This window comes from Amblyomma mixtum, chromosome 2, assembly GCF_055824585.1.
Source record: "Amblyomma mixtum isolate Tamu chromosome 2, ASM5582458v1, whole genome shotgun sequence".
Classification (NCBI taxonomy): domain Eukaryota; kingdom Metazoa; phylum Arthropoda; class Arachnida; order Ixodida; family Ixodidae; genus Amblyomma; species Amblyomma mixtum.
In genome coordinates, this window is record NC_143013.1 from 221,007,274 (window position 1) to 221,019,992 (window position 12,719).

The window sequence follows — 12,719 nt, forward strand, 5'->3', positions numbered from 1 at the left end:
GAACGGGTGTTTCAGGACTCATTTTCATAAAAAACCGATTTTTTCTCTCAAGAGAATTTTATTGGACCCCATGGTTACACGATAAGGGACCACAGTCCCTCAAAAAATACAAGAGTACAGTGCGCGACTAGTGTCGCTCGATTACGAAAAAGCGATCACTCAAGACACGACGGCGACTCCTGTCGCCCTGCAAACAAAAGTCATTCACTGCACGTAATAATGTCCGCAGTGTCCATAATGTCCGGATGCCGCGGGGGAAGCACGCTCCCTAACTAAATAAGAAACGCGCAACAACACCGCGCACTGCACACACTCAATAAGGCAGGAGCCGTACGGTCACGCGGCCCCTGTCGACGGCGATGAAGCGAGTGCTCCAACGCCGAAGGAACTCTTCCTCGGGGAGCATCACTCGGTCCAGGCACGCCTGTTGGAAGAGGCGCGCCCGAACCCGCTGGAGCAGGGGGAACATGGCTCGCTGCGGTCGGCCCTGTAGAGACGCGACGCCACGCTGGCGCCACAACACAAAAGCGCCCACACAAAGGATCAGGCGCACAAAAAAGTCGCGCGGCCTAGTGCGCGCGTCGAGAGTTACAAAAAACATGCGGGACAAAAGTCTCCAAAAAGTGCGCGCCACGACGCACTCGAACATGGCGTGCGCGAGGGTCTCGGTCACACCGCACTGGGGACACCGCGAAGAAGGAGCGATACCCCACGCGGCGATGCGGACCCCCGTCGGAAGGACACTCCAGCCTCGCAGCCAGCCGAAGTAGCGGACGTCTGGTGGTAACGTGTGCGACGTCAAGTCCCGCCACCGTACCCGCCTGCTCCGCTGTAGCTGGTGCGGTGTAGCCTCCTGAATTGCCAGGAGCTCGCAAACGCGGGAGGCCTGCGTACTTTAATCTGAGATACTGGCAATGCTTAATGTACATGCCAGCTACGAAAGGAGAAGAGGGTAAGCCGTATCTTCGGAGCGTAAACGCCCGCTAGGCTCACACCTGATCTGCTGTAAGACTTCGCTATTTTTTTTGTGTGTGGTCCTGTAATAATTTGTACAGTTTTTTTCTCTCCAATGACGGCGGCTGTTTTTTTATGTATGTGTGCGTGAACCGCCGAAACGCGCGCTACATCTTTAAGGAGGAGGAAGAAGAAGAAGTAGCGGACTGCGGTGAGTAAGACCTCTTTGTGATGTCTAATGCGTTTTGTACTTCCTTAAAGTGCCGCTCTGTAAAAAGAGGTGTTGCACTAGTGATTTAACGGTGCTTTCTGCGTCCCTGACAACATACGTCTGCGGCAAGATGCTAAACAAGGCTTTTTATTCATGCTTGGCCGAAGTACTACTTGCGCTCGAGCTTCCCTAGGCCCACCCTTTGCTCAAGCTACAGCGTACAGGTTGCGTGTAGGAGAAGATTCGTATGCGGCTTTCACGAAGGTTAATATGAGTTGGGTTCCCGTATAGAAGATAGTTTTCTTTGCTAAGAAAGAGGAAAGTGATGGCGGTTTTCCCGTTGTTCGCTGAGGTCAAGATGGCAGTGGCCACATTCACCACAGGTTCTAGAAATAACGCGGCTACATGCATGCCTTTGCATTTTTGGTGCATTCCTCATTGATTCTGAAATATTGTCCCGTCAGTCAAATATTTTGTTCCTGCCAACGATTCTTCATTTCACCTGTTCGTTAGCGGTTCCCGCCAACTGGCATTATGCACCCTCCGCGCTTCATTTGCTGACTACGCTCGACGCCCGATTGTCAGCGCATTTGCCTCTATCACATATTATTAAGAAGTCATAGTTTCTATTCTCAGAAGCGCCTACGTTGACAAGAGGAGTGGAATCACATACAACGCCTTACTCTGGAACAAGAAAGAGAAGAATGCAACGCTTGTTCTAGAGATCTCTTGCCTCCAGTCATTCTGGCTTCGGCGCTCTCTCAGCAAACACTTAGTGGGTCGTGGCAGTCACGCACAAGTTCTCTAGAAAGTTCCAAGTGCCTGTGCACAGTTGAATGCGAGCCCGTTTCATAACTTCGTTTCTTTCTCTCATGGGTGCGTGTGTGTGCATCACACCTACTGCTTTCTCTTTATCGCGACTCGGGCTACGACTTAGTTATTTCCACTTAGCTGCTCTACCTCTTTTGGAAATGCAGGCCATAATTGAAGAAGCCACAGCGCAGGCGTTCAAGCGCCACAGAACCCCTGAGACGCCTCACTTTATGAGCCAACGTAGGAACGAGGCCGCGGTGAGCAGCGATCCGGGACCCCCGAACCCGGGGAGCAACGGCGCCACCATGGAGGCTACAGCACCCATGTGCCGCATCTGCACCCGGGGGCCCGGAGGCAGCGAGGACGAGGGACCACTGATTGCTCCCTGCTCGTGCCGGGGCTCGATCGGCTTCACGCACAAGAAGTGCCTGGAGGAGTGGCTTCGTCAGCGGGACACGGACCAGTGCGACGTCTGCATGCACCGCTTCACCCTGCGTCGCCGGCCTCCGGTGAGCTGGTCACGACATAATGCGAAATGAAGAGCGAAGGCGACTGAGACGTATAGTTCAAAAGTATCTTCTGGCGGGCTAGTTGGTCTGAATCGTTCATATTTAAAACTGCGCGAACAAAACAAGGACCCTACCCTGGGCTCTGTTCTATGTAACATGCCGAATGACAAAGCAGCAACCTTCTGTGCATCCCTCATTGCTGCCTCCACGTGCAAGTCCCGTACTGCGCTTGTGTGTGTTTCTGTGTTCTTGCTCGGTCCTTGTTTTGTTCGCGTAGTTTTAAATATGACTGAGACGTATTCGGGGGAAAGTAGGACAAATCCTACTTCAGTATCCCTAAGAATTATTTCCCTAAATGAAACAACGTAAAAGTTACATTTCTAATCTCAGCTGACCTTATAATAATTTATGCTCAATGCAGAGCAGATAGTGCGTTATAATGCACTATCTGCCGTCGACGTTCCTTGATGTGCCTAATCATAGATAGATAGCAGTACTGGTAATAATTTCTTCAATAATTTTTATCACTACTTACTTCATTACAACACATTTTCATTTCCCGTTTTTATGTGTCTTCGTGCTTCTGGATGCTCATACTTCTGTGCAGTGCTCAGATGGTTTTATTATCATTAAGTAATTATGTTACTAATATTTTTCTTCCTATGTGATGGCTACATTGAGAAACGTAATTTCCCCTAGACCTTTTTCAAGCTGCGAACCACAGCCTTAAAGAAGCACTAAAGGGGAATACAAAGTAAGGCTAGACAGATAGGTTGGCATCATCTTACAGCAAACATGTCAGTTTTACCGAAAACAACGCTTTTATAACCCAGGAAATCGCGTGAAAGCGACGTTTTCTGTTTCCGGCCGCGTTTCCAGTCTCTGGAAGGGGGAAGGTGCGAGTACAGTAAAGTGCACTAGTGCGGCAATCTGCAGGACCTAAAGTAACAATAATGGTTTTATTGCTTACTCCAAAACTTTGTCTTGCTTTTATCACTTTTTAGAATGGTCTAAAAGTTCGAAAGGAAGACACTGATAATCGAGTGACACGAAGAAAATATAACGAAAGCTCTGAAGAGCGCCAAGCAGCGGCAATGCCACCAAGCGTCTTGGTCTCTTTAAAGGCGGCCACCTTAAAACAGTAAAGGAATAGTGGGAATACGAGGGTAAGAAAGTGCACAATCTTCTTAAGAATCCAAGCCCCGCACTTTTTCCGGCGAGCAAGGACGGCTGGTTCTCCTGACAATGGTAGTGGAACCAGCTCTGTTTGTTCTGACCTTAAATCACACCCAAAAGCTCGTGTTCGCGTACTGTGAATCGAACCAAATGAGATGTCAGTTCATTGGAAAGTAGGCGACAAATAAACAACCGTCACTCTAAAATAAAACAACATGGTTGCCAAGAAAGCAGGAAGTTGAAACCAACCTTGTTGCCAGGCTAAGCATAAAAGTGTCGCTGTAGAAGTGCCTATTCTGTAACGGGTATTCAAAAGAAGCAGTTCCTGTTCCTGTCTAGATCCAGTCTTTGTCATGCGGTAGGCTCACAAAGATGTCTTGATACCCATAAAGTCATGTTAGTGTGCACTGATTGCAAGACAGCGTAATGCCTCAATATTGGATGGTGATTTCAATTTGCCCCGCGCAGCCTCTGTGGCACTTCTTTCGGAATCCCGACCACCGGACGGACATAGTCCGCATGGCGGTAAATGTGGCGTCGTGCTTGGGCGACGTCATGGTGCTGGTCTTCGCCTGGATTTACGCCAGCGGCTTCCTTGGAAACGTGGGCTGGGTCACCTACCTGTTCATCGTGGCCGTGCTGCTCTTCCAGACCGTCTTCTGGATCACCGTCGAGGTTATCCGAGCAATGTACGCCGGCGGCCATGCAGTAATTGGAAAGCCAACTACAAGCACTCGTAATTTCCCGAAAAGACCACTCTAAAGTAAAAACAACTAGAGGGCAGTGTGACCAAAATTGGAGGGACACTTAAGCTCCGCCTTGAGGGTATGACGCGACAGCGTTAATGGTTATTTGCAACGTTCTTTCATAATTGGTAATTTCTTCTAATTACACACACTCATTGGAATACATGTATAAGTAGGCATACTGGACCACTCGATGCACCACAAAACACAAGGTCTCCCGTTAGCGAAGTCGGACGAATGCGCCTCAATGGCCCAGGTTTAGCTTGTCTGACCGCAACCCCGAGGGTCATGGGCTCGATTTCCAACTGATTACACGTTATCTTTTCAATGAAATGAATTTTTCTTACATAGTTATATATCAAAATGACATTCAAGTCATGCTACAACCTTACAGTCACAATTTAACTCGAGTTTTAATCATTTTTATTCAACAGCTCGACGTGTGACGCCACAATCCTCTCGACCTATCCTGAATTGGTTGGTTGGTTTGTGGGGTTTAAAGGGACACTGAGGAGAGCACTATTAATATTTTTTTCATAGTAAAATCCGATAGTTCGGCATGTCATGGCTTTGTTGCCACTTGGCCGGCAGCGAAAGATGCATTTATTTCTAAGAAATTTGGATTCGAAGTTGAAAAAGTTTTTCCCGCCGCTCTGATTCAAACTTGGGATTCGTCTATGACGACAGAGGACTAAGAGACGTGAAACATGACGTGCACATGACGTAACGCAGACTCCGCGATTTCTGGCTGCCAGCAGTGCGGCCTAGCAGCAGCCGAAAAGAAAGCTACCGCCGGCCGCACGTTGAAGGCATCTATCGGCTATTGCGGCCGTCGCTACAGTCGCTTCGATTACGTTTGCACTGGCGTTTTGCCAGCGTTACGATGGATCTCGTTCTCGAAGTCGTCAACGAAGTTCTCGCAAATAGACACCTTTAGCATACCGTGTACCTTGTTACCGCTAGCGGAATACCGGGAGCCCGCCTACCGCCGGAAAACAGGCGCTGATTTGTCCCGATGCTTCAGGAGCGCGCGTAGCAGCCGGGCACGTGGCGCCATCTGGCGACGTCAAGGAGATTTGCGCATGCATTGGCTGCGCCTCAGTGATGCATGGTTTCTCGGTTCCTGGTGTTGCTAGAACCATTCGTTCTAGCAACACACTGTTTTGTTCTATGATCTCATCACGCTTGTACTTGCGAGTTTGGCCTGTGGCGGCGATACCTGTATTTTGGTTCTTGCTCTTTTCTACGTTACAAGAGCTTTGTTGTCAGTATGAGTGGCGTTTTTGTAATCAGGAGCTGGTATTCTGTCGATACAAGTCAACTTCAATTTCTCCTCAGTGTCCCTTTAACGTCCCAAAGCGACTAAGGCTATGAGAGACGCCGTAGTGGAGGGCTCCGGAAATTTCGACCGCCTGGGGTTCTTTAACGTGCGCTGACATCGCACAGTACACGGGCCTCTAGAATTTCTCCTCCAAAGAAATTCTAGCCGCCGCGGCCGGGATCGAAACCGCGTCTTTCGGGTCAGCAGCCGAGCACCATAACCGCTGAGCCACCGCGGCGGCCTATCCTGAATTAGTGTGGCAACGCGCACAGCTTTTCCTCCGAACGTCTGCCCTAACGTTGTCACGATAATGATTAGGCATGGTGCACTTTCGTGATGTGACGAGTACAAGACGCCACTAACGCTGACAAACTTCTCCCTGATACCATGCGATTTGTCTGAAGCTATTTCAGTGATGTGTCGATGATCTGTAACGTAATGCTTCCCATTCTCATGGCACCTTGATCCGAGGAACACTTTAGCGATGCTTAAACAAGCGGAAAGGAGGGCACGCGAAGTGTAGACTGCAACGGAAAAATGGTGGCCGCAGCACGAAACGAAAGGGCCCGAGATAGTCGAGAGCACAGCCGCAGTGATGTAATGCTGCTGTTAGGTTACTGTGTGCAGCATATTAATGCGCCGTTGCTCCAAATGCCTAATGTTATACGGCCATGATTGTAGTTTTCGGTCCTATTTGCGTCTGTCCCTCGTTTGCCGAAATTGCCCTCACCGTACGCAGATTAAAGCAATCGCCTTCGGGCACCATCTTGACAGAAAATAATGCAATGATACCGTCTCACTCTTACATGCCTTGGATACATTACAAAATTTACTGATATTAGCTTGTGTTTTTAAAAAAAACGCGAAAAAGGCTACCTTTATTTCCCTGTTTGTCGGCAGTAACGTTAGCACTTAGGACAACAATGTGTAGTGCACTGTTTTAATCATGTTGGACTCTGAACAGCTGTCGCAAGAAATGCGCGGATCTCATACACAACGAGCACTTGACTTTAATAACAAATTGCGAGTAATTCTAAGCATTCCAAAGAGAAAAGTTTCAGAAGCACGCACACAGCAGCGCCGATGAGCCAGCAAAAGCTCCCAAATTTATTGCTCTCCTGCCAAGTCTAGAATTGATAGCGAGAGCGCTCTCAAATTCTCACCGGGTGTGCTCTCCCATACGTTCAGGCACTAGTGGCTGCACCCGGATCACATAATTACAGACTGCATGAATACGCCTTAATTGCGCGAACATGCATCACACGTCTCAAGCCGACTCGTACAAGATTCGTTTTCACCAGCGCAGATGAATTCAGGTGTTTTCTTTTACTTCATACTACGCCGACAGCGACACCCGCAGAACACTGTTCATAGGTCCGCTCAGTACTTAACGATAATGTCTACCTCAGCGTTGCATAATGAAGGCACTGCTGCATAATTTATTGTGACTAGATGTCGCCTTGGAAGTGAATTGATAAGCTGACTGCTGCGTTACAAACCAGCACTTACTGCTTTTCATTACACTTTGTTTTAACACTGCTTTTACCTCGATCCATGCATCAGCGAAATGTCGCGAATAACATATGAGCCTCTTAATATCGCCTTCTGTGTCGCCAGGACGTGCAGCGAGCCGGTGCGCAAGTGGCGGAAAAAGACTGCCTCCATCGAGCTCCTGCTGGACGACGGCGAAGGGGCTCACTCCACTCAGAGGCTGGACAAGTCCACTTCGCTCTTACCGCTTACCTTCCCCGCGGTCCACTCCCCGACCCTCCTGGTGGCCTTACCGTGAGTTCCGAGTTTCCATAGCTTCCCTAGACACGTGGCTGGCAGTGCTCCCGGCGGGAGCTGTACGAAGTCGATTCATTTCGAGCTTGTTCATGAAACGTGGAACGAAGAAAGCCAGGAACGCCTAAACGTTGCCGCCCTCGTGAATCAGTCTCCTCACTTAAGAGACGAGTGGTTAAGCAGTCGGGAACCACTTTAAATTGGCTTCAGTGACAACTTCCAGTTTTTGAACACGCGTGTGCGGCAACTTTAATCACCCAAAACGGGGCGTTGCAATTTATTTTCTACAGTGTTGAAGCTGGCTATACAAGTATAAATGGAATACTAAGTGTCCCCTGAATTTAGCCAATTTCTGAGGTGATCAAGGTGGGCGCTGTCATGCCGCCCGACTCAGCAAATATTTTTTTCCGTAGTTACGGTCGCTTATATTCTAAAAAAGGTGACTGTAAACTATTCCGGAACAAACGAGCCAGCTACAGTCATGCATTCTATTCTCTCTTATTGCAAACATTAATAGGAGTAAGGCACTCTGTCCGAGTATGCTTACCGTAAGGAGATCACCTTCATCTTGATTTCAACAGTACGCAGAGGCATGCACTGTACTTGTGGCGCAAAGCAATTACGAAATCCCCTTTAAATATTACTACCCAATTGTTAGAGGGAATCAAAGAAAAAGTTAATTCCTCCACATTATGCCAGCTAATGTCCCCACATTCAAAGCCCAGTATGAGATATTCTTAGCACCACTAGAATAAGAGAAACCGGTATGTCTCTAGTTAGAAACAATTAGCAATACTGAGCGTTTTGGTCCCTTTTGTGCAGATGGTCCTAGCTGTGCGCAAGACTTAATCGAAAAAATAATGGCAGTGAATAATGTTTTATCCAAAAAATGTCTCCCTATTCTTCTCGCAGCAGTTCTCAGAATATAAAAGCTGAGGAATTGCTGTACGCTAGTTGGAAGTCGTACCATCACACCTCCTTTTTCTTCGCACATCTTGCTTACAGCGAGGTCATGCATTTTGACCGGAAAACGTAGACTACTAAGAATATGTTGGCATCAAGCTTTATATGCACGCTCTATGTAATAATGCGGCTTATCTTGTGAATTCATGTAACGGGGCAATACGGTGTTTTATAGCTTGATTTCTTCCACATATGGCAAGTCGAAACCTTCCAATTTTTTGCTCATAATACAGCTTGTGAATGCTCCTAAATTAAGACGAGGTCTTCGGTCCGCTGAGGCCTAATGATGTATAAACGCAATGTGGCAACATTTTGCTCCAGATTAGGAAAGGAAAAGCTGCAGCATGTCTCACTTGGTGGACACCTCAAACGGTCGAGACACGGAAGGTAGGAGTTATAGAAGGGCGACCTTTCTGGTGTGAGAGTACTACTTCACTAGTAATGAAAAAAGTGACATTTGTCTGAAGCCTCCGAGATACCTGCACAAATAAAATATATGTTGCCGTGACTGGTTTTCGGACCAGCGGCGGCGCGAAGGAATCAGCTTCGCTGGCCACCGCGCGAGTGCACTACGCTGTCGCCGCAACCGACCACGCCTCGTGTTAAACTGCCACACTTTCGCGCTGTGCATTGGACGTCGTCGTCTTCAGCAACTTCCATCCGTGCGCAAAAAGCACTATTAGCCTCCTACTCCGTAAAATCCGCAAGTGGACGTGGAGCCTCTGAGACAGCCACAAAAGGAAAAGAAACGCGCATAACTGGCTCCATATCAGTGGGCACCTCATTCGGGATTAGAGGTACGTGGCGGTAGTGACAGATATGTGCTGCATGCGCTGGCAGAAACGTGGAACTGAAGACTATACGCAATAGACCCAGAGTCATTAGACTCACACTGCAAATTCTGTGGGGAGAATTCAGACCTGTACCATATGGTATGGGCCTGCCGACGAAATCAGGCGGTCACTGTCAATAACCAGCCAATGCAGGAGGGGTGGGAGGCAGCTCTGACCAGCTCGGACGAAACGAGTCAAAAGCGACTCATCCAAAGAGCCCGCACAAGAGCCTACGCCAATGGGGTTCCGGACTGAGAGCTCCAACCGCCGCTACAACCTCCTAAACAATTTCATTAAAATATTTTCACCAAAACTGAGAGACTTTAATTTTGAGGAAAGAAAATGGCGCAGTAACTGCCTGGCATTTTGGTGGGCACCCAAACCGCGCCGTAAGGTAAGGAAGGAAGGTTGGAGTGAAAGACAAAGGGGTGCCATAGTGGAGGGCTCCGGAATAACTTCGACCACCTGGGGATCTTTAACGTGCGCTAACATCGCCCAGCACACGGGCGCCTTTGCATTTCGCCTCCGTCGAAACGCGGCCACAACATCCACCACGGCACCGCTCTCTTCCTTTCTTTTTTCACTGCCTCATTGATCCCTTCCCTTATTGCGTGGCTCGGGTGTCCACCGAGATATGTGAGACAGCTACTGCCTTATTTCCTGTCCTGAAAAACGTTTTCATTTGCCGTGTGCTGGCGACGTCTATGCACGTTAAAGACACCCAGATAGCAGAAATTATTCCATGGTCAAAGCAAGTTCCCACACCACTGCTCGTATGTCAACCGCTCCATTTATGTTGATGACATCACTATCTGGACTTCCACTGGACCTGATGGGGAATATACAGGAGTCCATTCAACAAGCAATCCACACCTTTGTCCAAGCCAACGGACTCTCCTGCTCCCCTACTAAATCAGAGCTCAGTCATTCGCGACAGGCGTACTCTCGCAAATCGGACAACCCATTCTATCAGTCCCCACCATCTGAGTACTCGGCATTCTGGTGCAAAACAACACATACAACTCGGAAGCCATAAAGCGCCTCCGTACCACTGCGACACAGATCACTGGTCTCAATCTACGTATTTCCACTCGCCATAGAAGCATGCAAGAAGCTAACATTTGTCACCTTACCCAAGCCTTCCTCATTAGCCGCATCGTCTACACCTACCCCCACAATCGCCTAAAAAAGAAAGACATAGAAGCCGTAGACAGTGTCATCCGTGCGGCCTACAAGGCAGCCCCAGGGCTGCCCTCTTATGCCAGCACACAACGCCTCCTTCAACATGGCGTGCATAACACTCTCACAGAGTTGACCGAGGCCCACAAGACAGCTCAAATCCACCGCCTCTCGCGTGCCGTTCATGGTAGCCATATTCTCAACAAGTTACATATCCACCCTATGGACGAATTTCACGCCACCCCATCCCTTCCCACAGGTATCTACAGTCACCTGGTGGTGAAACCCCTGCCAAAGAGTATGTTACCTGGACGACATGATTAAAGCCCAAACCCTAGACACCATGTTCTTGGATGGCACCCACGCAGTCAATGTAGACGCCGCCAAATACAATACCAACACCTATATAGCATGTGCTGCCACTCCTCGTGCTACCCTACTCAACGCAGCCGCGACGCGGGTTTCGCCTCCCACTGCTGCAGAAGTTGCGATAGCGCTGGCCATCACTCACCCTGCCGCTTGCACAGTCCTTAGCGACTCCGAAAACGCCATCCGCAATTACTCCAACAATTCCGTTTTGCCCTGCCGGGGCACGCATCCTCAAAGGCTGCGTCACTCCGCGACATATCAGCCTAGTAGCTCATGCTGGGAACACCGGGAAAGGTGGAGTCGACCACTTAGCCCCAGGTTTTACGAACTGTGCGGCCGACGCGCCCACTTCCGCGGACACCCTGGCGGAGACTCCCCAGTCCTACGCTGAAATTACCAACCTATACAGAGAACAACGCCGAATATACCGTCCCCCCATCCTGACCTTGACGGAGCACAAGGTACCCTGCTCCGTCGATTACAAACTCATTCGCTTCTCAGTTACTCCCGTTTGGCGCTTGTCACCAACGATGAATTCGACCCTTCTTGCCCAAATTGTAACAATGGTACCCCCGGAACACAGGCTCACATATTATGGGGGTGCGCGAAGCAGCTGCCCCCGCACGCCCTACTGCCAGCTCCGACGGAAGAGGGATGGAATGGACTGCTCGCAACTACAGATAAATTGCAAAAAGTCGCTCTCACGTCGTGGGCCCAAGCAGTCGCCCCTACCTGGGGGGCCACGCCGTCCCACTGTGCCTCGTTATTTCCTGTTATAGCAATAAAGTGTATTTACTCACTAAACTTTTCTGAGTCGTTTTTAAGGCGTGTACGGAGATGGCGCGTAAAAGAGGCTGATGTCCACGTCAGACGGTCCGTGTGGATTACGTAGGATTAAGCTAGATTACGGTGGATTGCGGATCCCTCAAGTCTCGGTTGAGGTGTCCTTGGCGCCGTTCAGGTGTTTGTCGAGATATGTACGACCTGCAGATACTGCGCCATTTCTTTTTCTCAAAAACCAATTTACCAAAATTAAATTCCTCAGAAACCAATTTTAAATTTTCTTGTAACCGCGCTTTCCACCAAGTGACAACGAAAGTTACACGAGGCACAGGGTGGTCGCCTTGCGGAAAGTTCGGCTGCTGACTCAGAGGACGCAGGTGTCATGCCATGGATAACGCGAATCACACGGATATCGAATGTACGCGCCTGCTGCAATCAAATCCACACATTACCTTTTCCTCAAGGCTTGTAGCCTTGAAGAAAGCAGATGTTGAGAACTTCGCGACAGGGCCTTTGTCTCGCTCCTTTGGCGATCCTTGCGGAAATATTGTTTTGTAGCCTCGCCAATTAAACTCGATTATTGGGCATCCCTTTCAGAAAACCCGCCAAGGAAGCGGCGACTCCGGATCGGGTTTCACCCAAGCGGACCCCCCTGGCGTCCGCGAGGGGAAGCATCTCCGCGGACAACGCTGCCAGAGGGACGCCCAGAGAGGAGAAGCGGCCGCTGCGGAATACGCTGTGAGGGCACTGCGGCGCAGCGCCCCCAGTGTTTCTTTGAGAACTGCGTTCTGTGTACTTTAGCGGTACAGAGGACGCCGCCTTTCCAACGTGCGCGCGTTCACATCAAATTTTAACGGCACAGGCAGTGCAGACAGTGCTGCCTTTGCAATTTTGGTACCTACATCTTGTGAAAAAAAAAAACGACCTCGCTTAGTGTCCGAGGCGCAATGAGTCTCTTCTACGCGCTATTCAGAGGAGAAGTCACCTCATTTTTGTTGCATAATAAACCCCCATTGCGACAACCATTAAGACGTTCTTCACGCTGTTCTGGCGTCTCTTGTGCACGTTGTCGCTTTC

At 49.3% G+C, this 12,719-nt stretch overlaps 1 protein-coding gene across 1 annotated transcript; it reads left to right on the forward strand.

The window, feature by feature from the left end:
* The first annotated feature begins 2,208 nt into the window (after positions 1 to 2,208).
* LOC149362658 (E3 ubiquitin-protein ligase MARCHF2-like) lies at positions 2,209 to 12,384 on the forward strand. Its single transcript, XM_089569783.1, has 4 exons — positions 2,209 to 2,487; positions 4,132 to 4,352; positions 7,348 to 7,515; positions 12,240 to 12,384. The coding sequence occupies exons 1-4, from the start codon at positions 2,209 to 2,211 to the stop codon at positions 12,382 to 12,384; spliced, it is 813 nt and encodes a 270-aa protein (XP_089425909.1).
* The last annotated feature ends 335 nt before the right edge of the window (positions 12,385 to 12,719 follow it).

Bases quoted from the DNA above. Each gene is read 5' to 3' on its own strand.
- LOC149362658 (XM_089569783.1), top strand. From the start codon at position 2,209: ATGAGCCAACGTAGGAACGAGGCCGCGGTGAGCAGCGATCCGGGACCC. The intron at 2,488-4,131 runs GTGAGCTGGTCA...TGCCCCGCGCAG, and splicing joins CCCTGCGTCGCCGGCCTCCG to CCTCTGTGGCACTTCTTTCG. The intron at 4,353-7,347 runs GTACGCCGGCGG...CTGTGTCGCCAG, and splicing joins GTCGAGGTTATCCGAGCAAT to GACGTGCAGCGAGCCGGTGC.